The sequence below is a fragment of the Fringilla coelebs genome (genome assembly GCF_963513975.1).
Source record: "Fringilla coelebs genome assembly, chromosome: 17".
Classification (NCBI taxonomy): domain Eukaryota; kingdom Metazoa; phylum Chordata; class Aves; order Passeriformes; family Fringillidae; genus Fringilla; species Fringilla coelebs.
In genome coordinates this window covers 10,200,736-10,228,469 of record NC_140043.1, presented here as the reverse complement: position 1 = coordinate 10,228,469, position 27,734 = coordinate 10,200,736, and the positions used below count along the sequence as shown (strand labels likewise).

At 47.3% G+C, this 27,734-nt stretch overlaps 1 protein-coding gene across 5 annotated transcripts in view; it reads left to right on the top strand.

Annotated features, from left to right (window-relative positions):
- Nucleotides 1–27,734, top strand: part of ULK1 (unc-51 like autophagy activating kinase 1) — a 77,512-nt gene that overhangs the window by 43,401 nt on the left and 6,377 nt on the right. For 3 of the 5 annotated variants that reach the window (XM_084217472.1, XM_084217473.1, XM_084217475.1), the window contains exons 13-26: nucleotides 5,266–5,354; nucleotides 7,405–7,570; nucleotides 8,805–8,865; nucleotides 9,167–9,256; nucleotides 13,184–13,309; nucleotides 17,106–17,257; nucleotides 18,084–18,167; nucleotides 18,742–19,004; nucleotides 19,583–19,767; nucleotides 20,532–20,647; nucleotides 21,291–21,434; nucleotides 23,875–24,062; nucleotides 26,658–26,836; nucleotides 26,965–27,083. In XM_084217472.1, the coding sequence (XP_084073598.1) occupies nucleotides 5,266–5,354; nucleotides 7,405–7,570; nucleotides 8,805–8,865; nucleotides 9,167–9,256; nucleotides 13,184–13,309; nucleotides 17,106–17,257; nucleotides 18,084–18,167; nucleotides 18,742–19,004; nucleotides 19,583–19,767; nucleotides 20,532–20,647; nucleotides 21,291–21,434; nucleotides 23,875–24,062; nucleotides 26,658–26,836; nucleotides 26,965–27,083 (1,962 nt within the window). Of the gene's footprint in view, nucleotides 1–5,265; nucleotides 5,355–7,404; nucleotides 7,571–8,804; nucleotides 8,866–9,166; nucleotides 9,257–13,183; nucleotides 13,310–17,105; nucleotides 17,258–17,398; nucleotides 17,522–18,083; nucleotides 18,168–18,741; nucleotides 19,005–19,582; nucleotides 19,768–20,531; nucleotides 20,648–21,290; nucleotides 21,435–23,874; nucleotides 24,063–26,657; nucleotides 26,837–26,964; nucleotides 27,084–27,734 lie in introns of all 5 variants that reach the window. The other 2 variants (XM_084217476.1, XM_084217474.1) reach the window with 2 other exon arrangements.

The window sequence follows — 27,734 nt, the reverse complement described above, 5'->3', positions numbered from 1 at the left end:
GAAAACAGGGCAGGAAAGGACTCTGGCCCTACAGGGCTGCTCCTCAGCCAGCCCCGCTCCTGGCACCTGCTGTCCTGCATAGGAAAAGCCCTTTGGAGTCTGATCCCCCTGTGGGCAGAAGATCTCCCCCTCAGGATGTTCTTGCATGCCCACCAGCTCATCTCCTACCTCCAGCCATCCCACTGCTTCACTGGCCAGGGGAGCAGAAAACCCCAGAAAAACAGGAGAGGGTTCTCCTGACTTGGCCGCGGTTTCCAACGTGTGCACACCTGCTGTGCAGGAACCAGAGGTGCCACTATGAGCAGCAGGATGTAGCTCAGCCTTTGCCACCAGCTGCACCAAGATTAATGGTGTGGGGTCAAGGACCAAGAAAAAAAGCACCTTCACAGGCAGGTAAGGCCTGTGCAAACTCCAGACCTCTCTGTCACCCTGCTGATCCTCGCCTCCGGACATACATCCACGGCCTGGAGTCCTCTCCAGGCAGGAGGGACTGCTACTGGGTTTGAAGACATGGGAGAAATATCAACCCATTGCTGGAGATGTTCAAGCTGTGGTGCACAGAAATCTGCTAGTGGAGGAGAGGGTTCTGGTAGTTTGTTCTGAGGTCTCTGCTACTGCCAAGTGCCAGTGATGGATCAGAGCCCCTCTGACCTGTGCTGAAGGGCCTGGAGAAGAAAAGGCTGCCTGTGGTCATTTTGATTTCTGACAGGAGGGAGAAGAGCCAGTGTATCAGCAAAGGATGGGTTATGGTGATCTCCATAAGAAGAACTCAACTGAGATTTATGGAATGCTGGCAGTGGGCTTGACCCTTGCACAGCTGTAGCTGAGGTGTCTTGGCAGGGCTGCAGTTCTCAGGGGGTGGCTCCTCTCAGTCTGTGTGCAGAGCTAGGGTGAGTCCAAAACCTTGCTGTGCTTCTTCATCTCAACATGTGTCTCAGCATCATAAGTGTAGGAAATGGCAAAGAGAAGAAGAGCTGCATCTGAACCATGATGGTCGTGCTCAGACTGAATTAGAGCCCTCAAGCCTGCAGTGGAGAGCTGAGCAAAGAACAGTGTGCTTTGTATTCTTGCTCTCCTTGAGAGCTGATAATTAGCTACCACTAAATCATTCACATCTAAGGCTTTTTTTAATATAATGGAACTTTGGAATTCTGGAAAACTGATGAGTCCTCAAATGTAGATCATTCTGCAGGTGGATAATTTTAAAGCTTCTAAGGCAGGGGGATTCCCCTAGTTGAAATACACTTGCATATTTTTTGAGATGCTTCAGCAGAATCAGCATTTCTTTCAGGAGTCTTTCAGTAAGACATTTTTGACAAGCACCTCTTCTTCCGTGCTGTTTTGAGGGATGGTTGTTTTCATGTCCCTCCTCTCATCTCCCTCCCTGGAGACTGGGTTCAGGGCCCTTGGGCTTTGTTAACCAAGATGCTGTACTTTATTTTTTTGTTTGTTTGTTTATTTACAATTAATTTTATATTGTGGGTTTTGTACCTGTGACTAAGCATGTACTTTAGATGTGTAAAAATTTATTAATAAAAGTCTTAAAATGCTGTGTCTAGTCAGACTGTCGTCTGTCTGCAGCCAGGTCTGATCAGCATATGGTATGGGGCTGTGTGTTACAGTAATAACACATCAGAAGGCATAATTAGATGCTTGTGCAAGTCTTCTCTCAGTAAACACATTGTAATTGGTACCCGTGCAGAATATTTTGGAGGTTTTTCTGCTCCTGCCTTTAATGAATGAGAAGCTGCTGCCTCTTTGACTCTGAGTTAAGAGAGCATGAAAGGTGAGCGGTTGTGGTTCAGAAGTGCATGGGTGCTTCACTCTCTGAAATACCTGTCAGGCTTAGCTTGACTTTTGCCATCATCTTATTGTACATAAAATACTCAGGTGAAAAGTAGCAAAAAATCCCCATGACTTTTGCATATAAAAGATTTTAATGCTGCAGACTTTTAAACTCTGAAAAGCAGCCCATTTGGTCAAGTCCTTTCAGAGTTTGCACTCAAACTTTAGTGCCTTGTCAGAGATTGCAATTAAAGAACTTTTTGATGAGTGGTTTTAATTGAATCAGGATAATCAGGAAAGTGCATCTCTCCAGTGTATGTAGAACTCAGATTCCAAATAAAGCTTTTCTATAAAACTTGAGGGTTGGATATTTTTAGGACAACTGAGCCCCTGGTAGGATGATGTGTCAGAAGTTATTTTTACAAATATAGGATCCAGTATCAGGATCCATACAGCTGGAGCACAGGCTTGCCTTTATGGCTCCCAGCTCTCCCATTTTGAAACCAGTTGGCATTGGTTACACAATGTGCAGGATGACTGTTTTGCTGCTGGAGCAAGTTGGAGAGGACAATTATGAAAACAGACTTATTTACATTACAATTACAATCCAGCAATTTCTGGATTTGGGTGGGAGCCTACAATTCATGTTAACATTCCCCACATTCAGACTCAACTGAAAACATGATGAGCCAAGTGTTTGCACCCTTTTTAATTTTGAGCTGGGAGTGCCTGGGTGTGTGGAGGAGATGGAAGCAGGCGTCTTTCTTTCAAGCTGGCCTACATGGCTGACACCAAAAAATGCCCCAGCAGGGATGTGGAGGTCAGAGAGGGTTTGTCAGAGCCAAACCTCATGGTTCTGCATGCATCAAAGTCTGTTTGACTGTCAGGACTTTCTGAGTTGGAGCTCACAGCATTACAGTGTGAATTTGGGGAGTTCAAAGGGATTTAAATAAGAACAGTGATTAATAGAGGCTGTATCTAAAGGAGGGCTTCATGCAGCTGAGTTTGAGTTTCAGATAATGGCAAAGTCTGCCAGCTTGTCTTCCCTCCTGATTAATGAAAAGCTATCTGAAGCAAATAGTCAAAAATAGAAGTGTCTCAATTCTAGCCAGGTTTAAATCAATAATCACAGAACCAAAATAGGCTGGAGGGGACCTTGAGAGAGAACTGGAATGACTCTAACAAAAAATGCTCATTCCAGGAAAAATGAGTGGTGATGTGAGTCTTGCATCAGGCATGTGTGGATACAGTAGAGAATTCACTTATCCTTTTTTAAAAGCACCCTTCCATAACAGGAAGGGCTGTGTGTACACAGGTGATTTGTTCTGTAGCAGCTGGCAGGATAAATAGGGAGGGAGACCTGTTCCCCCTTCTTTCTAGTATTAAATCTATAGGGAATGTCCTAGGGGTTGCTCTGCAGGCTCTGTGGGAGGACTGTGGAGATCAAAAGCAGCGTGATAGAGGCAGGACAGAGCTCTTCATTTTACAGGCAAGTTCTCAGGGCTCTGTGTGTGTTCCCTGAGTGTGGGGAGGGAAGGCAGCTGTGCTGGCTGTGGATAGAGTGGCTCTCCATGCCAAGCCCCTGACCTCCCAGAACACCCATCCTTGGGACACCTCCATCCCTTCTGCTGTACAGGAGCCAGGGCAGTGGGTTACAACAGCACAGCCAACCAAGGGCACTAAATCTGATGCAGAATAGATGCAGAAGCTAAAAAGTGTGTCCAGCCCCCCACTACCATCCTGCTATGGGTTCCTGCATGTTAATGTTGGCAAAGGCTGGAGGAGATCACTGTGACCCTGCTTAAACTGTTAAAGTGGTCAGTTACTTACAATAAAATATATTTTTTAAGTCTATGCTGCTTTGGTTTTTCTTTCCTGCTGTTGGATCTTGTTACATCTCTCTCAGACTCTTGTTACATCCTCTCTCAGAGGATTCAGTGTGTCAGTGATTGCTCTCTTTGTGATAAAGGACTCTGGTCCAGTCATCCTTTAACCTTCTTTGATAGGCTGCATGGAAAGATTTCCTAAAGCCTTTTATTAAAAGGCATATTTTCCCATTCTTTTATCATTAGAACACTGTTTCAACAGTTAATTGCAGAGAAATGGACTTTTATTTTTCTAGCCTGTTGAATAGAGCAAGTATTTTGTAGTATCTAATGAGATTAATGACAGAGGTAGTTTTACTTCAGACAGAAGCATTCCTCTTCTAGCTGTTATTAATCTCCCTTGTATTAGGTATGGAGTCATTAGCACAGGTACTGTAAAGGTAGAAATTTGATAGAAGGTGCTAATTCTCTGCCAGCTTAATGGAAGAGCAGCAAGGTGTTCCTCTCCTCAATTAAGCATTGTCTCTGATCTCTATCTTAAGTCATTCAAATACCAAAATGGTTCCAGTGTAAAATCTGACTTCGGGCTGCCTTGAAGTGGGGATTTTGGGCTCTTCTGTGCTGTTCAGTCTTGTGCATGTGAACTGGGGAATTTGAACCACTAACTACTTCAAAGTCCTTTGAAGAGCCATTGTTACCTCTGACTGTCTCCCTGCTTGGCTGAGCTGAGCTCTTCTGTTATTTACTGAACCTCACTTGCATAAGTTATTTGAGTTAAATATTCTTTTCTCCTCTGATGCCTTAATCATCTTTTCTGCCCGAAGGTCAGTGCTAACCAGGCCTTTCAATGCAAGCTTTAGGCCTTGTGAGGGTTACAAAGGCCAGTGCAACAAAGAAGTGAATAAAATTGGCAGTTGCTATACTGAGAAATAAAACATAAAAGGGAGGGATGCAGGGATGGCCTGAGCTGCAGAAACAACTTCTGTACAAAGCCACTGAATAACCAAAACGTGTTTAACTTGCAGAAGTGACCAAGTTGAGCTGTAGGAAGCAATGCACTATTTCCTGGAGGAAACCCCCTAGAAGGTTTTTTGTTGGGTTTTGGGTTTTTGCTAGGAGCACATGGCCTGGGATGCCCGAGTGGCTGTTTGGACAGCAAACACACAGGCTTTGAGTAGGCATGTGTTTAACTTGGCACACACCTCCCAATATTTGATGTATGTGTGCCAAGCCCTGAGGTCTCATGAGGAAGAATCTGTCAGGGTATGGTCTAGCTCCTGGCTTCTGCCCCAGACACGAGCAACTCTTTTCACTTTTCTCTTTCTCTTTCCCTGCATTTGCAAAGATGCTTTGGAGGCTCTTTAGGGCAAAAACCATCTTGCTGCTTGGAAGTTCAATGGTTGAGTGGGCATCTGATCTTGGTCAGGAGTTCTCAGCCCTGTGAGAATGTGCACAGAGGAGTGGATGCATGTGAATCACATAACTGAACAGAATGCTGATTTTTTTTTGTTCTCCTTTAATTGACCACATATGATACATGAGACACATGATGGTGCATGAGATAAATCTGATGGGAAAAGATGAAGAAGACTTTTTATTATTGCTTGATCTTGGTTTAACCACTTATTTTGGTTTTGTCTTTTGCTGGTTTTAGCTGCTTCCGTGCCAATGCCTTCTTACCCCAGTTCTGGCTCTGGTAGTTCCTCTAGCAGCTCATCCACTTCCCACCTGGCATCACCTCCTGTAAGTACAGCTCACAGGCTGCACTGCTTGTGTTAATGGCTTTCCTGCTTGTGTGTTTGAAATGAGGTCTCTGCTTTAGTGCTCTCCTGGTGCAAGTCACTGAGCACTGTAGTTCTGGGCTTGGTGCAGTGTTCTCTCCAGTTTAGAGTTTTCCTGAAGGTTGGCTTACTCTCCCCAAGACATGTTTCAGTGTGCCATTGCCTGTTGGATGAGAAGCCATTATGAAAGAAGTTGGTATGAGCAGCATTAGCTTGTCTTGGCAGAGATGGAAAACTCCTTGGAACCCAAACCAGTTGCTAATTCCGGGTGTAGCTCTGCTTCCTTGGCTGCACATTCTGTGTGTTCACACAAAGTCTCTGCAGCCTGACAGTGTATCCACCTCCTGACCAGCATGTCCAGGCACCACAGAGGGACATTCAGCAAAGCTGTTTGCTCAGACCAGACCTGCCACAGTCCAGTTGTCTCATGAAAGATGATCTGAACTGATGGCTTTTCTCTCTGGTTACCCAAAATGGTGAAAACTTTTCTGGAGGGCAGAATATTTAAGTGACCAGTGTAGTGACATTCCTGCAGCTCGCTGAACTGAAAGGTTGTTTTTGAAGGCTCTTGGTGAAAGCTGCCTTTGACTTTGAACTCAGGAATGCTGCTGGTGTGATTGGTAAGGGAAGGGAGAAGGATGGGACTTTTTCTTCCCTGCCATGACTGTTTTTTTTTTTTTTTGCTCTGTTCTCTGACTTTCCCTGGGTCAAAGTATCTCAATTTGGTATGGGAAAGACTGAGGGACACCAGCAGAAGTTGAATCTCCAGGTGCTCATGATGTGAGCTGGACAGAGAAGACAGCTCTGCTTCCCTCTGAATGTTTCATGGCTGTGTCCCTGAGAGCTTCCTCCCTGCAGCCTGGAGTAGAGGGTGTTGGCTGGGGCCCTCCTGGCCATAAGACTCCAGGAATGAGCAGATGGTGTGGAAAGCAGACTCACTCTCCTGAGCTTTCCTGGTCTGGGAAGCTTAGGGATGGTACAGAATCACTGCCAGACTGGGAGGGGGTCCCATGTTAGAGGATTAGTGCACCTTTCCTGCTCTGCTTTGGAGATTTTGCTGATGGAGGTGTGCTGGCTCAGTCTGGGAAAAACGCCACACCTGCAGGGCAGAGTTTGCAGATTGGGTGGAAAAGAGACAACTTTGACAGCTGGAAAATTCCTTCTGCCTGTATATCTTGTGTGTGCAGAGAGAGGGAGTCCCCACTGCTACAGCAGGAGTCTCTGCAGGGTGAGCAAGGTCTTAAAGGGGCCCAAGTGAAAGCTGCCTCAAGTCTTTCTCAGCCTGGAAATGCATGAGGATAAAGATTGTGATCTGCTCCGTGGGCAGTTCAGCTGCCTTAAAGCTTTCTTAAACCATCCAGCCTCCTCCATCTGTCTGCAGTAGGAGGGGATTGTGTTCATCATTTGGCTGAAGGAAGCAGGAAAATGGGACCTTTTAGGGACTGTCCTGCCTCTGACAGCTGTGAGCTGTTTATCTGCTGAAAGTTTAATCGCTTTTGGGCCTTTCTTTAGCTCCTTAGCAGCAGTACAGCAAAACAGGGTGGTCTTGGAAGTCGAGGAACACTTATCTCCCTGTTACCAAGTGCTGCAAAAGCACAAATAGAGACCAGATGGTTCTGTGTTTAAGAACAAAACAGAAAAAAACATAACCCTAAAGAACAACCAAAAGTATCTCTGAAAGCTCCTCTGCCATACTAAAGTGAGTTGGTAGAAAATGTGGGATTGATCCAGAAAACTTCAACAGAGGGATGCAATAGTTTGAGTGAATTTTTCTTATCTGTGGAGCATCAGACACATGGGAATATGTTTTGTGTAACAAAAGATGCACTGTTCTGACAGGGACATAAAAGGCTGTTCCTTTTCAGCAATCTGAACAGCTGCTTCTGGCAAACCATCAGCCCTGGTTTATCAGCAAAATGCTGTTTGTAGCCTTGTACAGCTCAGTTTAAAGGATGGAGCAGAATGATGAAGTGGCTGTGCTGAAGGCAGTGTTTGTTTTCTCCCTGAATTAGCAGTCCCTTGGAGAGATGCAGCAGCAGCTGCAGGAGAAGGCACTGGCATCTCCTACCCAGGACTCTCCCGGGTTCCTGCACGGATCCAAGGACTCTGCAGGAAGCAGCAGCAAGAATTCCTCCTGCGACACAGATGACTTTGTCATGGTCCCAGCACAGTTCTCAAGTAAGATGGTTTCTGAAAATGCAGATGTTCTGAGGAGAGGGGGATGTGGATGTTAAGGGTAGATATTGAAAAGTTGAGAGGGTGGTTAAACTTGTCTGCTGGGACTGAATAGTAGGAGTGGTTTTGTTTTCAAGCTGGCAGAGACATCTGGCCTACTGGCTAGTTTCATTGGATGTTTTGTAATTACCTTTTTAAGACAGGATTTGAGAGTAAAGATTACTTGAGGACCTCAATAAGAGATTGAACCTGGAAATCCAACTGGAAAAGAAGATAAATAGGCTCACAGGGAAAAGTCTCTCTCACTGAAGCTTTTACCGTGTTATCCTGTCTTCAGTTTCACTCAGCATCACAGTCCCAAGACAGGATTTCAGCCAGCAAGCTGGATTTTACAAAAATCCCAAGAAAAACTAAAATATGTTGTTTTTTCTTCAAGTGCTCTAAATTTCATTTTATGACCTTTATGTGTTTATACTTTGATAGGACTTGCTTGAAAATACAGATGTACATAGAACCAGGCCACAGTTCAGCCACATGCCTTAGTATGTCCGTGCACAAATCCTCACTTTACCAGCAGAAGCACATTGTTCAACCTTGCCCATGTGTGTGAGGCTTTGCTGAGTTGGAACTTGGTGATAAATGCTGTGATTCCTCCTTTCACAGTTGCACCACTCGTATTAAAACAGGAATTTGGAGGGGTAGAGTCATCTCTGGAAGATCTCTGCAATACTTAGGATAAGGAGGAACTTGTGTTTTCCCTGGAATCAGTGGTGGGGCCAGTACACACTTGCCTGGTGCTGGTCATGTTCCCAGTGTTCAGATGTTTGTTGTGTATCCAGCTGCCAGCTCTTTTGGCTGCCCTGGATTTTTGCCAGGGAGGACAGGGATGTTCCAGAGCTCTAGGAGGATCTTGTACCACTTGTACACAGCAGCCATGACTTGCACCAAGTGGACATGGACCTGTTGCCTCAAATGATTGTCAGGATTGTCAAGCCCCCTTCCATGAGGACTTGCTTTCAGCCTAAATTTTCCAAAACTTTAGGGTGTAAGGATTACAGCATCCACCATGAACTTCAGCTTCAGCCCACGTGTGGTTTGCAAAACACTGACTTCAGGAACTCAGCAGGGCTTGGAGGAGCAGGAAATTCTACACAAAATCTCAATTGCTATGAATGTAGAAAGGTTTTTAAGAAAATTATCTTTAATTAATCTCTTTCTGCACTTCCTTGTTCCTCAGGTGATTTAGCTGCTGAGGCTGCAGGAGGGAAACCAATCCAGGACAGCCTGATGTACAGTGGGTAAGATTACCAAGGCATCTGAAATTGTCCAGCCACTGGAACCTGCTGGGTGTTTGGGGCTGTGGGGTTCTGGTGGATGGGAGGGAAGATGTTCCTGAGTTTTCAGCCTTTTTTTCAGGGATGTCTGTCACCTGCCTGCTTCTGACCATTTTCAGTTTCATGTGGTGGCAGCAGGGTGACAGTGCCCAGAGCTCCCACTGAGGAGGTGCTGGGCAGACACAGCTCTGTTGCTGTGCTTTGTAGGAGGGAAACAGGGCTGGTTCCCAGGCTCTGCCAGCTGAGTTCTCTCTGTTTTCCTCAGGAGTTCCCTGGTGACTTCAGCAGGCTTGGAAAGCCAGGGGAGGACACCATCTCCATCACCCCCATACAGCAGTTCTCCAAGCCCATCTGGGTAAGAAAAACTGTTTGGTGCTGTTTGTGCAACATTGAATAATCCAACTGCCATTGACTTCCAGGGGGGATTTTACTGCTGTTGTGTGCTGGGCAAGATCCACATCTCTCCTCTTAATTAATGGGTAACAAGAAACACCCAGGAGAAACTCCCCAGCCTTGGGCACTGATCAATCCCAACTGCTGAGTCTGTCTCTCCCTCTTCTGGATCTTAGGGGAGGCTAGGAGAGAACACAGGAGAGCTGGAATTAACTCTGTTCCCTGAGGGGCAGGGATTGTTCTCAGCAGAAGGTAAATGTGCTCTGCTGGCACGTTCCCCCAGTGCCCAGCCCTCAGAGGTGGGGAGAATTCCAGCTAAAGACCCTTATTTCTAATTCTAATTCACTGGACAAGTGTGGGGGAGTGTTGCTCATCTCCCCTTGCTGTTGAAGGACAGATGAGGGCTTGCTTAGTTGTTTGTGGTTTGTTGAAAAGCTCCTTGTGCTATGGCTCTAGAAAGTAATGCTGATACTGGACCTTGTTTACTAATGGGGGATGCAGGAGTAGGAGGAGCATGTGCAAACAGGCATGGTCATGGGTTTCATTCCAGCTAAACCAGTTGCTCTAAACTCAGTTTTGGCCTTTAGAAGTGTTGTAGGTGACAGCTGCCCACGCATAACAGCACCAGCTGCCCAGTTTGACCAGACACTTTTGTGTTCTGAAGGTGTTAATGGTCTTTGGAAGGTGATCCCCTTGACTCTGGGCCCTGAAGCTTTAGGGTATGTGCTTAGCTTGCAGGGAGCTGCTTGTGTTGCTTCCCATCTTGTTCTTGCCTGCTGGGGAAGCAGGACAGCTTTCATCTTCTGTTCTGTCAATATGGCACCTGTCGGGGGAGGATGGTTTAAGGGGATTTCACAGTGGGAGATGGATGACCCTAAAATCTTTTTTAAGAAGAAAATATAGTCCCAGGCTGTGTGTTGAACACATTTGTCATGAACAGAGCCCAGAAAATGACAAAACATAGCCTCAAAGCATACAAATTTAACAGAGAATAATATAGCTCAGAGCCTGGCTGACGTGATCAGATTAATTGGCAAGCGTGTACCACAGTGTGGAGTTTAATTGTATGAGGCTTCTTATGCCATGGCCTGCTAAGCTTTTTAACAGCTTATTCCTTAAACTGATTCCTTTGCATTCTGGAGATCAGTCTCTATTAAAGGATTTAGCCTTGCTTCTGGGCAGCAGTGAGGAGAAATTCATGGAAGTTGACCACAAATGCTGCCCATTTCTCACTGCTCACCAAACTGGCCTCATCATTTTCTAGTGGATCCCAGGGTGCCAGGCAATGCCAGAGGCTTTGATCTAAACACGTTTCCACTCTCACTGTCTTTCCTACTCCTTCCCAGCAGCTTCTGTGGAGCAGATGCCAAACCCTCCAGTGCCACTTCCCACTTTTCTGTCTGCCTTGAAGTAACACTGAGAAGCTCCTTTCTGTGCTGTTTGGGATGGGGAGTAAGGCATCAGTAATGAAAGATTGGAGCAGTCACTCTGAGTCCAGAGGACAGAGCATGCTCTTTGCTCTGTCCCCTGAAGTGCTCAGAACTGGTGCCCCCCAGGTGTGCCCTCACTGGGTCTCAGTGCCCTTCCCTGGAGGTGGCACGAGACCTGTTGGTTCAGCACTTGGCTCCAGTGGTGCAGAGGACTCCTGGTTTTCCCCCTGCCTGCTCACTTGGAAGCAGCATTCTCCCTTCCATGTGTGCCTCCAGGCTAGCAAGCAGTGCTGGCTGCAGTCCATCTGGGACAGAAAGCAAGGGCTGTTTCAGAGTGGCCAGCAGTGGGTTTTCCACAGGATGGCATGGTACACTGACAATTCTCCTTGCTCTTAATTAAGAGATTAGGAATTGGGCAGAATTAAAACATGCCAATAATTGATCCCTTTTTTTAAATGCATTTTTTTAAACACTTCCCTGAAGATGCTTAGTAAGTCTAATGAAAGGTAATTTCTTGGATGTACCCCACAGCACTAGATTTAATTTTAAGTTTTCAAAGAGCTTTTAATTACTGCCAAGTAGTTAAACTCCCTGTCCCAGCTTTATCTCTTGGACTTTGCAAGTTTATGGTCAATTGCATTCTTTAGGGCCTCAGGCCATTTAGCCAGGTTTAGTGTATGTCACCTCATTTGGATAATTTCCTTTGCAACTTGCACCTTTGAAGGAAATAAGGACTTGATATAACTCTTGGGGAGAGGGAGAAAGGGAGAATCCTTTTACCCAAGAATTTATTTTCTGATAAAGAATTTTGATCAGATAGAAAAGATAGCATTTGAAATGTATGTTCAAAGTGAGCACAAGGTTTCATATGAACCTTCAGGTTTCTTGCTAAGGCTTTGTTTTGTTTATGTCTGTCACAATCCCATGTTTTATACTCATGGAAGGCAGACACATCAAAGCCTCACCTTTTTGCTGAGCTACTGGAAACCTTGAGTGCCTTTTCTTTTGTGTGTGTCAGTGAAGAATCCAGGCATCTGTGCTGCCTTTTGGAGACAAATAGAAAATTAAGAGTCTGTTTCTTGGTGGAAGAAATAAGAGCACACAAGGAAGAATGTATGGAACTTTAAAAAGTTGAGGGAAGAATGAAAAGATCTGAATCATTTGATCATTCAGCCTTGATGAAAGATCTCTTCCAGTTATTTGGCTCTCCTGTGATGGAGAAGTGTCTTCACATGCACTGTGTGGAGATCTGCAGACACTTTACTGCAGATCACCTTTGTTCAGTGCTGTCACCATAAACCACAGAATGCTCTGACCTTTCTCAAAACAGGAATTCTGCTAATGGGATGATTTGAACTACCAAATAAGTCCCAAACCCTTCCTTCTTCCCCTGAATACATGTGTGTTCTTGCTGAATTAAGTATATCCTTTCATGTCATGTAAAATATTTCCATTCCAAGTGCTAGACCCCAAGGAGTGATGCTTCCATCTTGTCAGGGGCAGACCCAGGTGTGTGTTCCTTGCTTGACAATGAGGGAGACTGCAGAAGCCTTCATTACCAATAAGATCTTCCTGTAATTGTTCAACATCCCTGCAATTGGTGTTGGCAGTTGTAAATAGCTTTGCCATGGCAATTAATCCTAGAATTCTGGGGCCTTTGGGAAAAGACTTTAGGCAGCTACTTAGTTTAATGTGGTGTTTGCATGGGTTTTGTACAGTGTGGTTTGTGTGTAGCCTGGTGGACAGACCCAGAGTAACCTGGGGGAACAGGTATCAGACACAGACAATTAACCTGCTGGGATGGAAGGAGCCTGAAATTTGCAGAATGAACTTGTCCCATTTTGTGTGTGTGGTATTCTGTCTTGTCCTTGATGAGTATAGAGATACCAGCTCCTGTCCCTCAGATTTATTTTCTCCTGAGTTGCCTTCTCCACTGTGTAGTTAACTTGCCAGTACTCTGAGCTACGCTGCATTCCCTTCGTGGTGTGAGGCTTCCACGGGGATGCCGTGGCTGCAGCAGTGCCTGTGCATGAGTCAGTCACAAGCAGCTCTTGTCAGCAAAGCTGTGCTGGTGTCCTTTGTGAGCCAGGGGTGTTTAGCCCCTGCTCAGCTCTGTCTGCTTGGCTGTGGATCTGAGCTGTTGGAAACTGGGCCAGCCATGGCCTGAAATAGCAGGGCTCTGGTTTTCCTGGAGGGAGTGCTGTGTGCTTGGGTGAGGTTTGAACATCAGGCTGTGGGTGGGAACGGTGCTGGAGGAAAGGTGCCTGTTTTCAGGAGATGTGTGGTGCCACTTCCCTTTGATATGACTTTGAACCACCTCCTGCTGCAAACCCACAGCCCCAGAGCAGCCCAGGGGACGCTCCCTGCGTGCAGTTGCTTCATGAAGATAAAATCTCCAATTAGCTGGTGGAAGGCCCAGCCCTTACAGGAGGTTGTCTCTGTGTGTCTCCTTTCCACAGGCGGCCAGGGCAGTTTTCCAGCAGCAAGTACGGCCACTCCGTGCCCATCCCAGTCCCCACACAGATCCACAACTACCGGCGGATCGAGCAGAACCTGCAGTCTCCCAACCCTTACTCCTCTCCCCGGTAAGTGCTGGGGCTGGGACCAGGGGCTCTGTAAACAAACTGCTTTACACTGTGCCTTCTGTAGCTCTGTAGGTTTCCCTGTGTGTTGGGCTCTCCCCCCCACAGAATCAGAATCATGAGGTTGGAAGAGACCTCTAAGATCATGGAGTCCAACCTATGCCCTAACACCTCAACTAGACTATAGCACCAAGTGCCATGGCCAGTCTTTTTTTAAACATCCAGGGATGGTGATTCTACCACCTCCCTGGGAAGAGCATTCCAGTACTTTATTATTCTTTTGGTGAAAAATTTCTATCTAATATCCAACCTATCCTTCCCTGACGTAGCTGGAGACTGTGTCCTCTGGTTCTGTCAGTGCTGCCCGGTGGAAGAGACCGACCCCACCTGTCTGCAACCTCCCATAGGGTCACCTCTGAGCCTCCTCTTCTCCAGGCTAAACAGCCCCATCTCCTTCAAACAGTCCTCACTGTGGGGGTGTGTTTTGGAGTGGTTTTGGGATGTTTTTGGGGTGTTTTTTGTGGTGGTGTTGGGATTTGTTTGTTAGCACTGTCAATTTTGCTTGTGTGCTTTTATGTGAGAAAGTTCCTGTCAGCTCACAGTGAAGGCTGAGCCATTTTGAGTCTGACAGCTTTTCCCATGCCAGCTATGGATTGGGCATCCAAGTGTCCAGGCAGAGAGAACCATCCATCTGGCAGATGCCTTTATAAAAGGAAAATTTGAGATAAACAACTAAAATGGATGGGGCTACAGAACCTACCTGACTTTACCTTAATTGGTTCCTCTAGCCAGTCATGCCATAGATGATGTGTTGTGCACGAGTTGCATTTTAATGTGGTTATGCAGCCAGGACTGAGTAAATCATGAGCAATGTAAGCCCGTGAGGCAGAGCATGTTTTCTCAAGGCTGTCAGGAAGACCCTGATGCCAAGTCTGCAGCAGACAGCTGACCTGAGTGCAGAGGTCATGCCTGGTACATCCAAGACATGTAGAGCTTCCATCTCTTCTCACATGTGATTGCTGGCTGGCAGCAGCAGCACAGGTCATGGACTGATGGGAAGGAGACCAACACAGGATCTTAAGGAGCTTGTGCAACAGGGGCACTCAAATGGAAGTGTCTAGGAGGTGTCATGTCCTTTCTAGGATGAGTTGTGTCGGTGTCTGGATTAGTTCAAGTTTAGATTTCAAAAGTAGGGTAATACCTACATCAGCCTAAGTTTGGGCTTCAGCCAGTCTAATTCAGGATGAGGCTTATTTGAAGTGGACCCAGAAGCAGAGGCACGACATGCTGACACTGATCAAGGATAGGGATTAGCAGAAGGCTTGGTCTGTGCCATTGTAACTTTTTTATGTTAACTTTTTAAAGTGTGTGGCAGGTTTTGTGGTAAAACTCTGTTGTGTTTCCTACGTGCCTTATGTTTTTGACAGCAAAACTTGTGGATGCTGTTGGTTTTGGACTTCACAAGAGTCCTGGTTATCCCTGTGAGGTATCAAGAGAGAGTTCTGGAGAGGTGCTGTGCCAAGCCCAGAGCTGGTGATGGGCTGCTGAGCTGAGGCTCACAGCCCACAGCTCCAGCCAGGGAGCAAGCTGCCATGTTTTGCTCCTTTTAGTCACCTCTGTGAAATGCTGAGAGTGGCATGTCCCTGCACAGGAACTCGAGGAATGGGCCCAATCAGGGTGACTCACAGGCTGCTTTTAGCATCTTCTCAGCATCTCTGGCGTCATGGTTTTTCTGCCCCAGGAAGCCATACTTATCTCTGGCCATCACTTCCTCTAATCAGCAGGTTCAGGAGACACCCTTCAGGAATGGCAGGAGAAAACTGCAGCAGGCATTTAGTGTGTGATTCCACTTTTCCATCAGGTGTATCAGACAGGCCATTGGTGCTGAGTGCTGAGTCGTGTTTGCTGAGTCATTTGATTGCAAACCTTGACGTGCACTCTGGTGGCTGAGGAATGTCCCCCTGTCACCTGGCTGGCTGCTGTGTGCCTGTGAGGCTGCTGTGGTTGTGGACAGGTGGGTGGCTTGCTGAGATGCTAGTTAGGTGTGTGTGCCTCTGGCCACATCACCTGTCCTGCTCCTCTGCTGGCTTACCTGGGTCTCACAGGGTGGCATTTGGCATTCCACATCTTCCAGCAGCAGTCACCTGGTGGTTTTCTTCTGCAAGCTCCTGATAGATAAAATTCAGCCTTCTGCATGGCTTATGGTCTGGAGAATTAAAAACATGGCAGGACAATACTTTCTGACACTGAATATCCAGGTATCTTCTCACCTTTCTCTTTGGAAATTCATTTTGCTTCAGGGCCAGGCACTTGATGAACATTAACCTCTGAATCTGGAGCAACCTGAAGAGAAGTGATTTTTAAGTTAAAATTTTCAAGTATTTCCTTTTCTCCAAGCATGTGACTATAGCATGGATTTACTTGGGTGCAGAATGTGGTAACACCTTGAATAGGGGCAGGGGGGTTGGCAGATCAACTACTCAACCATCTCAACTACTGAAATAGATTTATTTTTCAAAATGTATTTATTTTCTGAAATGTGGCATGAAGTGAAATATACACCTAGAAGTGTTGTTGAGTAGATTTACTGACAGTTCATCAGGATGATTCTGCCAGTCCTGGCACTTCTGAAACCCACATCCTTTATTCCTTCTGTTCAGATACATGAGGGCAGTTAAATGCAGCATCCCTGGCAGAGGAGGCAGGATTCCTTAGTGACAGCATCTTTCAGTGGCTCAAGCAAGGAGGGGTTTTTTTTCAGCAGTCATTGATTCCTTTCCAGAAAGCCACCTACTGGTTGAGACTAATGTTCTCATAACAAGAGAAAAAATGTTTCAAAATTGAGAATAGAATGAAGAGCTTGATGAATAGACTGTGTTCTCATATAGAGGAGTGTAATGGGAATCTTGGTGAAGGAGCCTGCAGAGGCAGAATGGCATTGCAATTTAGGTTGTGTGTTTTTAATGATGATGAAAAGATTAACATATTGAGAAATAATTACTTGATATGCAGTAATCCTGTCTCTCTCCAGACTGATAGTGTGGATGTACTTACTTTCCCAGTAGTTTCCTCTTCTGTTTCATTTTAGCACTGGCTAATACTCAAGGTTCCTGCATGTGTGGGCTTTACAAATTAATTTTAACTCCCTAAGTTGAGTCTTCACAAGGAGTTGAAGGTGCTTAGACAGGCAGTTCTGACTGTCCAGCCCAAACCCCCAAATTCCTCTGGGGAGCTGTGAAGTGTTTCAGATCTGACAGCCACACACTGTTGTGTTTTGCTCTGTAGCTCCTGATTTGAGTCCAAGCTGAGCTGCAGAGCAGTGCCTTGGCACACTTTACCTCAGCACTGAGCACAGAGCTTTCTGCCTGAAGGCTGCTCTGACTGAAGGGCAAGTGGTTCAGCACAGGAGGCACACTTGAATAAAGCCTTCTCAGGGCAATCTGGAGACACTGCCTACAATAAACATCTTGGACATGGCAAAATAGGAAACTGTCCTGTTCAGGATTGATGTAGATACCTGCAAGCATCAGAAGTGTCTCTGAAAAATGACTGTCCTGTTTACAGCTAAGCTAACCTCACTTGTTCTTTTCATTTATTTGAATTGAAACTCTTTTGAACAAGGATTATCATCTTAATCTGTTTTGGTGCAGCCCTAGAACAGTGGGGTTTTGATTCCAGGATAAACAGTCATGAAGCTATGCTTTTGTGGGAGTAACTGTGTGTGTTGTGTGATGCTGTTCTCCTTCCTCTCCTGCCTGGCCTCTGGAGTGACCTGTGTGCTGCTCTTGTTTCCTGCAAGGTCTGGTACGGTGCGGAGGTCCAGCAGTACAAGTCCTCTTGGTTTTCCCAAAACTGGTGCTTCCCCTCCTTATCCTGGAGAGCATGGATCCATGCCCAGCACTAAAAAGCTCTCCTTTGGTGGTGCCAAGCCGTTTATGCCATCACCACAAGGTAAGATGGCAGCTGGCACGTTGCTGTCCTATTAAAATCATTTGCCTCTTTCCTGTAAAGAGGGGGGGGTTTTGACCACCTGTACCTGCCAGGTAGTAGAGAGTTCAGATTGTTGTGTTCCCCTGTGGTTCTTCTCCACAGGTGATTTGACAAGTGTTTTGACCTCAGTAAAATGGAGAGAAAAATACCTGTTAGCCCCAGGAGAGGCAAGCTTTGCTTTGGTGCCTGCATCAAATATTTTGCTGCCCTCAGAAGAGGGCATCTGTAAGTGCAAAGTATCTTTTTACTGGCTCGGGTTGGGATGAGAACAAATGTAAGCCAATTATTGTCAAAGCAAACTTCTGACCAGCATTGAAAGGGCTTGAACTTCCAGGCTGAAAAGTTCTGGCTGAATCTCTGTTAGCCTGATCTAGATGCTAACAGGTAATTCAAGTGGATAGAAACAAGAGAAACCCCAATGTACAAGGGATGCAATTTTCTGTTTTCTGTAAAAGAACAGGCTGATATAATGAGCTGTTCTTTATCCCTGGTGTCTTTGATCCTGTATTTATTAGTCTCTGCTTATGGGGAAATAGAGAATATTCACATTCTATTCCTCTGAACTAATATCACTGCAAAGTCAGACTAAAACTTGCTAAACTAATACCAGGCAGAGTTTTTTTTGCCTCCTTTTACAGGAGTTGATGATCTTTTCACCACACAGCTAGGGCTGAGAAGATGGAAGAGATAACTGGCATCTTTCTATAAACAGGTGGTGCATAGTGCTGCTCTTGCCTATAAAAACTTAATACTGAATTGACCTCTTTTTTATTTAATTTCCTCACAGTTGGAACAATCCCAGAGCAGCCCAGCCAGACTGTTATCCCATCTTCTCTTGGAGCAGAAGTGAGAAGCCGAGTTCCTGCTGCTGGTGCGTCGGTCCTTGCCTTCCTTCATTATTGCCATGGATAAAGCCAGAACTGTAGTCTCAGGGCATTCTAGGTTGGGTTGGTTGCTTCAGCAGCTTCTCTGGATGTTTGGCCAGCCAGGATCTCTGTGTGCTGGTGGGAGTTGGGCTTGTTCCATTCACATCCTGTCAGCCAGCATCTTCCAGTGCTGACAGACCCAGTGTGGTAGAAGCTCGAATTTGGGACTTGGAAGCCAATGGATTGAGTGAAAGAAAAACATCTCAAAACCTCTAACACCTACTCTGCCAAGAGGCCTGCTTGATGTGTAGTTTCCTTGCTGCTGAGCTCTGACAGTCAGGGTTTGTGTCTCTGGATGGGCAGCAATGAAAGAAAGAAGCTGTACTTCCCTGTTGTTCATATCTCATCCTCCCACAGACTCAAAAATGACCAGGCCTGGCAGTGCTGTGGCTCTGCTCAGTACCGTGCTTAGCCCTAGAAGGTTTTGATCTGCAGCTGTTTGAGCTGTACATCCTGGGATGAGTCTGTCTCTGTGTTAGGACCAGGCAGTGATGTGGTTTGTCACTCTGTGCCCTCCAGGTTCCTTGGCACCCGAACAGTCTCCTCGAGGGATGGGCTCCCGGCTCCACAGTGCTCCCAACCTGTCAGATTTGCATTCCTGCAGGCAGAAGATAACCAAGCAGCACTCTGATCCTCTTGTTGCTCACTTTGGTCACACCCCAGTCAGCCAGCCTCTGCAGATCCACGGCTTGCAGCACTGCCGGCAGCTCCGATCCTCACCAAAGCTCTCCGAGTTCATGCAGAGAAGCCCTTTGCCAACAATAATGGGCTCCCCTACAAAGGTGTGCCCAGGAGTCTGTTTGGGGCCTCTCACAGCTTGATCTTCTGGGTGATTTGGGGATGAGCTGCTGCAGGATCAGGATAACTCTGAGCTGGATTTATCAGCACTTGCTCCTCTCCTGTGAGGGCTGTGCAGTGATCTGTGTGAAATGGGGTGGTGTCCTACTTCCCGTGGGCAGCTCTGCCCTGGCAGCAGTGCTCAGCAGCTCAGCAGAGCCTGGGCTTGGAGCAGGCAGGGGAAGGAGCTGCCCCAATGGCCAGAGTGCCTGGCTGGTGGGGACACAATGACCCAGCTGTGACACAAGTGTGTGTCGGGCAGGAATCTGCAGCAGTGACAGCCCTGTGCCTCATGGGGAGCAGGCACTGTGACAGCATTTCCTCTGCTTGCTAAATTCTCAGCAGTTGTCCTTTCGTTTTAGCCTTTCTGGGATTAGGGACAAGTAACTGTTCAGGGTGGGATTTCTATTTCTTATTTCAGGTAGGTTGTTAAACAGATTAATTTTGATAAACAAATGGGGAGCTAGAGGAACCTTCCTCCTTCATTTTGTATACAGATCTCTGTTCTTTTTATTCTTCTTAGGCTGTGTCCCCATTTGAGTTTCCCAAAACCCCAAGTTCCCAGAATCTCCTCACCCTGTTGGCCCATCAGGGGGTCATGATGACTCCAACCCGGAACAAGACCTTGCCAGATCTGAAGGAGATGGGTCATTTCCACTGCCAGCAAACTGGGCTGGGATTGAGGCCTGTGGAGGAGATCAAGGGCAGGTGAGCTGCAGTCTGCTTCATACAGTGGTGCTTCACTCCTCAGTACAGGACAGATGGGGCAAATTTCAAACCCCAGCTGATCCTGCATTTGTAGTGAGGCATCTGTAACCACTGTGTAGTTATCTGCTATCCCCTTTGGATAGCAAACAGGTATGGTGCAGACTTTAGGTGTTCCTCTAAAGGGACAGGCCTGTAGTTTTTAAAATGAAAGATTGTCTCCAGCTTCACACCATGTTTAGTGTGCAGAGTGTCATCAAGTGAGGATGCAGGACTTTGTTACAGACAAGCAATTGCTCTTTGTGGGGCCTGTCATGGAGGAGAAGCTGTTCTGGGTGTCCTTCTCCATCAAACAGTGGCACAGATCTTCAGAAGAGAGATCTGTTGGAAAGCCATGTGCTGGCTGTCATGAGCACTGCAGGATAGAAAGTCACTCTGGTGCTGCAGTGAAGTTTTTCTTGCATGCCTCTCTGCACACTGCAGCTTTCCCCAGTGTTCTGGAGGAGTCCTCTGATACTAATTTTCATTATTTTCCACAAAAACAAATTGTGTTGTATTAATATAGTAAGGACTTGCATTACTGCAGTTAGTCATGGTAGTTCTGTGCTTTCTACAAGTAGCAGGAGGTGCTTCAGATGCTCTGTTGAAAGAGTGTTTTTTCAGCTCCAGACTGTTTACTGTGGACCAGGAATAGCACAAAGAAATGAAGTTAGCTGACACCTTGCACCTGTTGACTTTCAGCAATGTGTTGTATGTACTCTTTTTAGATCTCTGAGCACAGGCAGGCTCACTGACCTGCTCCTCAAGGCAGCCTTTGGGGCACAGATCTCAGAAGCTGGCAGCAGTGACAGCCTGAACAATGAGAAGCCAATGGAAATTGCAGGTAGGTGAGGAGGCCAGGCAGATCTGGCAGGATGTCCTGGGCTGGGGTTTGCCTGCACCCCTCCTGCTTTGGGAGGCTGCTCTGCACCCCTCCTGCTTTGGGGGGCTGCTCTGCACCCCTCCTGCTTTGGGAGGCTGCTCTGCACCCCTCCTGCTTTGGGGGGCTACTCTGCACCCCTCCTGCTTTGGGGGGCTGCTCTGCCGGTGGCTCTTGGCACAGGAAGCGCCGTGTGTGAGGAGTGCAGTGGTGTTTGCCTTCCCCTGCCCTGTGGGCTGTGTGTGCTGTGTACCTGCTGGATAGTGGTGTGATTTTTGTAGGCAGGGCTTCCTCTTCTGGCCCCTTCTGAGTGTGATAAGCTGTGGAAGTGGTGGCTTGGTGCCAGGCGGCTCCGGTGTGAATGGCTCTGCAGGGGTGGGCGTTCTGGGCGTGCAGGCAGGCAGCGAGGAGGGAGAGCAGCTGCAGCAGTGGCTGGCGCTGCCCAGGCTCTGTCCCGGGGCCCGTGGTGCTGGGGGTGCCTCGGTGGCCCGTGCTGGTACCCACTGAGTGCCAGGAGAGTCTGCAGGAACACACCCGCTGGGCGGGGCACCGTGCTCTGAGTAACCTTCCTGTAATGCCGGTCTGCACCTTTCAACTGTCTCCCCAGCTCCCTCAGGTGCTTACGGAGGGACCCTGCACTCTGGTGCCCGGGCTGGGGGCTCTGCCAGCCCATCCCCAGTGATTTTTACTGTCGGATCCCCTCCCAGTGGAACAACCCCCCCACAGACCACGAGGACCAGGATGTTTTCAGGTAAAGGGCCGATACCTACCTGCCTGTTCCAGTGGGAATGCCTGGGGGCAAGATGTGCTGTGCTCCTTGCTGCAGGGCACTGGTGATGGCAGAAGGCAGCTCAGAGCAAACTAAGAGCTCAGCTGGTCCCAGCACCTTTGAGGTTCTAGTGCTGGCTCCTGCCAACCCCAGTTGTTGCTGCTAACTGTTTGCACTGGCATTAGTGCCAGAGAGTGGTTTTCCAGTACTGTAAGAGACAGGCAAACTTTTACTTTATTGCTCTCTGCTTCAGGAATAGTGCTGCAGCTGTTCACAGAACCACTGTTACTGAGAGGTCAACAAATGTAAAGATTGTGTTGTGTCCTGGTTGTTCTCCCTGTGGGTTTTGGATGAGCTGTAAAAGATGAGTGTGACTATCTGTGCCCAACAATTTCAGTGCACAAGGACTGTTGGGAAAGGGCCAGGAGGGCTCTGTGTGCAAAATATTCGAGGTGTTACTTATGCTCTGAGCTGCTTGGGTAGGAGATGGGGAGATGCACTCCTGCTTGGCAGATACTCCTTGGAAGACACCAGTGCTCTGGCCTTGTCAGCCAGCAGCTGAGGCTGTGGTCATTGGCCCTTTTGGGACAGAGTGTCTGGGAGCTGGAGTCTGTGTTCAGTTTAAGAAAACATTTGGACACATTTTGATTTGCATATTTGGCTTGTTTGGTTTTTTGTCTTGGCTGTTCCTCACCTGAATGTACTTGACTCTGTTGTCCTCAATTACTGCAGGGAAGGTTTGGATGTGACCATGAGTAAGCTGCTTGACTGGGATGGGGGACGTGTGGGCTTGGTTCCTGTCTATAACTTGCATTTCCATCCTAACTAAAACCACTCATGTTTTTGATTGCCTAGCAGATTGGAACCACAATTCTTTCTTTGTCTCATTTATTTAGAGAGTGAGCTTTAAAACTCTTAAAAACTGTGTGAGAGGCCTGTAGCACAGTGGGGTTACTGTCCTGGCTGCAGCCTCCAGTGTGATGGATAGAGAATTCAGACTTCCTGTGTTGTTTTTCAGGGATAATAGCAATCTGGAAGCAGATCCAAGCACCAGATTTTAGCAGGTTGATACTCAGGTGCTCAAGGGTCTGCCCAACAGTCAGGATGTCAGATGGGAGGCCTGGAATAGGAGGCTGTTGAAAGTGAACCTGCAGCACACACAGAGTGTTAGGTCAGGGTGACCAAAGCAACGCTGCAGGACCAGCTTTGTTTATTAGGCCTGTGCAGGAACTCCTCATGCTGTAGTTAATGCACAAAGTTAATGATGGAAAGGGGAGACTTGCAAGCTGAAACATTTCACCCCAAATGCTTGACAAGCCATGAGTAAGGACAGTACTAAAGGCAGAGCCTTTCTGTGAATCATCCTAACAATTTCTGCAAACAGCCTCTTGGAATTACAGGGCACCCAGAATGTGATGTTGTAGGTCCTCTCCTGTCTCTGAGGGAACTGGAAATACTCTGGCTGTCTTTGATGATCCTCTTGGCTTTGAAGCACTGCTGCCAACATGGAGAGAGCTTTTGGGAGAAGAGGCTGTGCCTCTCTGCAGATCAGTTGTGCATTATTATCTTGCTGAACCTTTTGAAGGCAGGGTAGGACAGTAAATGAAACCTGTGGTTAGAAGAGAAGCATCTTCCTCCAAAGGACCAGTGAGAGTGGAGAGTACCACCTGGGTAGAATTAGCAGGATGTTGGAGCTGGTATTGGCATCCTCCATCAGCCAGAATGTTTCCCTCTGTGGCAGTGTGCCAGGAGTGAATGTATTGTGGGACAAAATGTCCTTTGTGCTCCTAGGGTGGATTCAGTGGTCAAGAAGGGGAAAAGCTGATGGTGAGCGAATTGTCTGATGGACACCATACCTACAGGGTCTCTGCAGGTCTCTCACTCATTCTCTGTTCAGTCTCTTATTTATTAAGAGGGGAAAGCAAAAGTGCAGGGCATTTAATGGAAAGCTCTCCTGGCTTGCATACAGAATGTTCTAGAACTGTCACTTATCAGAGTGCTCATTCAGTGACAGTAATAGCAAAAAGGCAGGGAGCCAGTGTTCAAACTATGCTGCTCCATGGTGGGGAAGTTGGCTGTGACAGTGTATGATAAAGATCAGCACAAGATATTGTGGCAGGATGCAAAAAGGGTTTAGCAAAAAAAAAGGGTAAAGAATTTCTTCTGAATTGTCTCTGTAAATGATCATCATTCTTAAATCTGCCTGAGCTTGTCAGCTGGTCTGAGTCACTGAGGAGCTTCTGGTGGGGAGTGGTTGTTCTTCATCCAGAGTCATTGCATCTTTCCTCCCAACTGCCTCTTGCTGGCTCCTGTCAGACCCAGGATCCTGAATCTTACAGAATTCTCTCTTCTGCATGAGGAATGTCTGTCTGACCTGCAGTTAATACCTCCAGTTAATTCCTTTGTCTGTTTTTCTTCACAGTGGGGTCTTCCAGCTCTCTCAGCTCTGGAGGCTCCTTCAGTGGGAGGCACTTGGCAGTGGGAGCTGCTGGGGAGGCCCTGGAGGGCCCCTCGAGTCTCCGGTACACTTTTGCTGATCCCATCACTGCCAATCTGGAAGGTGCTGTTACATTTGAGGCACCAGAGCTGCCTGAAGAGACCCTCATGGAGGTGGGTATGCTATATGCCAGGGCAAAGGACAGGGGAATAAAAGTAAAGCAAATCCCTGCTTTGCTTCCAAAGGTGGAGCAAACAACACAGAAAGTTCCAAGAGAGCAAGGCCAGGGAAGTGTTCAGAAAGCCCAGGGCATATTTAGCACCAAGTCCTTTATTCCATGTAAGCCCATGACTGGGTTTAAAATTCCCCATTCCCAAAGCTGAAATTGCAGCTTGGAAGATCAGTTACCCAGTTTTGTATTAAGGGCCTCTGAAGCCAACCTGCCTGCTCTGGGGCTCTCCTTTTTTAAAAGGCTCAGCATTAGTACTGGCTGACTGAGAACATGAGTAGCTCAGTGTGTCAGGTGCCTGCCTGGTGCACCTGGGGAGTCAGCAGTGATATGGTCTCTGCTGAAAGGATCTGCAAACAAAGTAAACCTGACACTTCTGTTCCTGCTGGGGGCTGGGGAGGACGCCGTGTTCTGCACCAGAAGAGCTGAACCAGATTGTGGAGCTGAAAGGCTGCCAGGCTCCCCTTCTCTGCAGGCTGAAGCAGAGCAAATGCTGTTATAGCTGAGATATATTTGAAATGTAGGTCAGGCTGCCCATTTGCAGTGGAGGTGGGAGGCAGATTCAGTCACGCTTTTGGCTCTGTTTGTGATACCTCCTTGGGCTGTCTGGGACTGGGGAAGGCTCTTTGTGTCTGACACTTGCTGGTGTTGCTGAAAACCCCAAGATACCAAGACAGATATGCACACATTGTTTTAAGGATGTGGGTTTGCTCTTCTACTTCCGATTTTGTTGAGCTCGTTTTTTCTATCAGTTCTGCATTGGATTGCATTTGTTGGCTTCATTACCTGTGAAGCCACAGGGCAAAGGCTTCCAGCAATGATGTGATCACAATAGCAGTCAGTTTAACTGAGCATCCTCCCTGGGTGAGATGACAGAAGTTTGGGGCCTTGCCAGCTGCCACCACTTCAGATGCTGGTCTGAAGAGAAGTGTCCCAAGGAAGTATCGGTTGATCTTGGAATAGCACCCAGCTTCTCTGGCTGTTATGAGTCATTTGGCTTCAGTTGTCATTTCTGCTGAGCACAGTAATCTGTTTGCATGTCACAAAACCTTTACAGCAGATTTCAAGACCCTTTTGTGCTCTGTGGAGTTGGCCAGAATGCAAACCTGGCAGGTTTTCTGCTTTCTGCTCATCTTTCAGGGCACTGAAGTTTCACTGTTTAGGTGCCCTTGTTTATCTTGAGCAGCACTGTTGCATTTGGATGGGTGGTTCTTCTGTCTTTTGTGAAAGTTTTTCTTTAGGTGCAGACAAGGCATACTGGAGGCTGGGGTTTAGTTTCTTTTGCAGTGTTCTAAAAACACAATACAGAGATGGCTACAGAAGACTTGTGGTGGTAAATGAGGCCATAAATGCTAGCAGAGTTAACAGAAGCTGACTGTAGGCAGAGGAAGGACTGCCTGTGGGTTAGAGATAAGAGGCTGAGACCTGCAGGATCTCAGCAGTTTCCTGCTCTGCCACAAACTTCTTGTATGACTTGGTAATTATTTAATCTCCAAGTTCCTCCTCTGCTTTTAAAGAAAATTGAGGAAGATGGAGATAACACTTCCTCACCATACTGGACTGTCCAGGTAGCAAGGTGGTGGGAGGGAGAGATTCATGTTCCAGATAGTCAAAGCTGCCTGAGAAGCCCAGTGCCTGAACCAGTGAAGGAAAGAAAGCAGCTCTTACATCTTGAACATGTGGGTTTCCTGGTAAATATATGTAGGAAACATCCTTACCCTCTTTGAGAGAACTGAGCCAGTGACTCTTTGAAGACCAGGTTACCCACTTCTCAACAGAGAGTACAAACAATGAAGTTGGCATCTGACCCAGGCAGCAATTCACTTTGTAGACCCACAGGCATTCAGTTTTTCCACAAATACTAACTTCCCAGAACTGGTTGCAGTGACTTAAGCAATGCAGCTTCCCAGAAATGGGATAATCCCCTTTGATCTGTAATAGCAGAGGAAAAACTACTCTGAAATGACCACAGCACTTGGTGTGAGCACTTCCCTCACCAGCTGGGCAGGACTTGCAGATAAAAGGTTGTCCTTGCTGTCCCCTCAAAGAACCTCACCCAAGGCTCACTGCACTGAACTGGGAGGGGATAAAGGCTGGTATGTAGGATGGGAGACACTTCACTGGCAGTTTTTTGTGGTGTAGGAGGTTTTCACTCTCATGAAATCCACGTTGGCATTGCTGTAGTGGGAGCAAGAGCTGGGCTTATGGTGCAGATGGTCTCTCCTCCTTCCTGGCTGACTTCTGAAAGAATCCCACAGAGCTGGGATGCTCCTTGGGAAGGGAGCTTGTAATTTTACAGTAAGCCTCTCTAGCTTCTCCAGGGAGCTGTATAGAAATTTCTAGAAATTTCTGGCCTGGGACTGTTGTTTGCTGCTGTTAGTGTGCAAGAGGAACCAGTGCAGGCTCCAGGCTGAGTTTGGCCCAAAGCAGAGGTGCAAGGGGGTCTGGGGGTGAGGTGATGTTTCTGTAGCTGCAGTGGGTTGCTGGCACAGCTCGGTGAGCAGCTTTCCCTTAACCCCCCTTGGCATCCCTCCAACAGCAGGAGCACACGGACATCCTGCGCAGCCTGCGCTTCACGCTGGCCTTCGTGCACTACGTGATGGAGATCGCTGCTCTCAAGGGCAGCTCCAGTGACATGGGCAGCTCGGTGACATCCGAGTACCAGCTCCAGGAGAGCGTGGTGGCCGACCAGATCAGCCTCCTGAGCCGGGAGTGGAGGTAAGGACTGGCAGAGCTGCTCCTCTCCCAGGGCTTGTCGCTGCCTCCCACCCCACACATCCTTTTGTACCTGCAGTCCTTGGGGACACGGAGCTGCTGTCACACTGCCCTGTCTGCTTTCTTTGCAGCTATGCAGAGCAGCTCGTGCTGTACCTGAAAGTGGCAGAACTTCTGTCCTCGGGGCTGCAGATGGCCATAGAGCAGATCAAAGCTGGCAAGCTGTGCCTCTCCTCCACCGTAAAGCAAGGTAAGGGGCTGCTGCACTGATGGGGCAAAGGGCTCACACGGAATGGAGCTATTAAAAGTGTCACAGAGGGAATGGAGAGGGTGGGGTGAGTGTGGACCCCACCAGGGTGGTGGGGGCTCATTGGTGATTGTCCCCTTGTGCAGCTGGATCTTTATTCACACTGAGCATGTTCCTCTCTTCACACTGACCTTATGGCTCAGAGCCATTGTCATGCTCCTGTGAGACTCTTCAGCACTAATTGTAAGGGGGGATGTATCTTATCTGATTCCTTCTATGTCTTAGGTGCTAATGTGCACTTGATGTAAGCCCAGCTTAATTACACAGTGCATGTCCTAGGAAGTGCTTACTCAGCAAATAGGGGCTTGTCCTGGCAGTGATGATTTTTCAAGTGAAACAAAAACACAGGAAGTGAAGTACTGGTAATGCCAGAGTCACTTCTTTGCTGGTGTTACAGCTTTACATTTGCATCTGACTGGCTGTGGTGAGAGCTGGCTGTGAGTCAGTGATTAGAAAAAAAAATAATTTTTCAACTCCCATTGTAATATTACTGAGGGAGCTTTTGGAAGTACTTGAAATACTTGACCCACCAGCCACCTACCCCAAGAGCTTTGTCTTTGCAAAGTGCTGCCTTGGGATGAGCTGTAAAAAAAT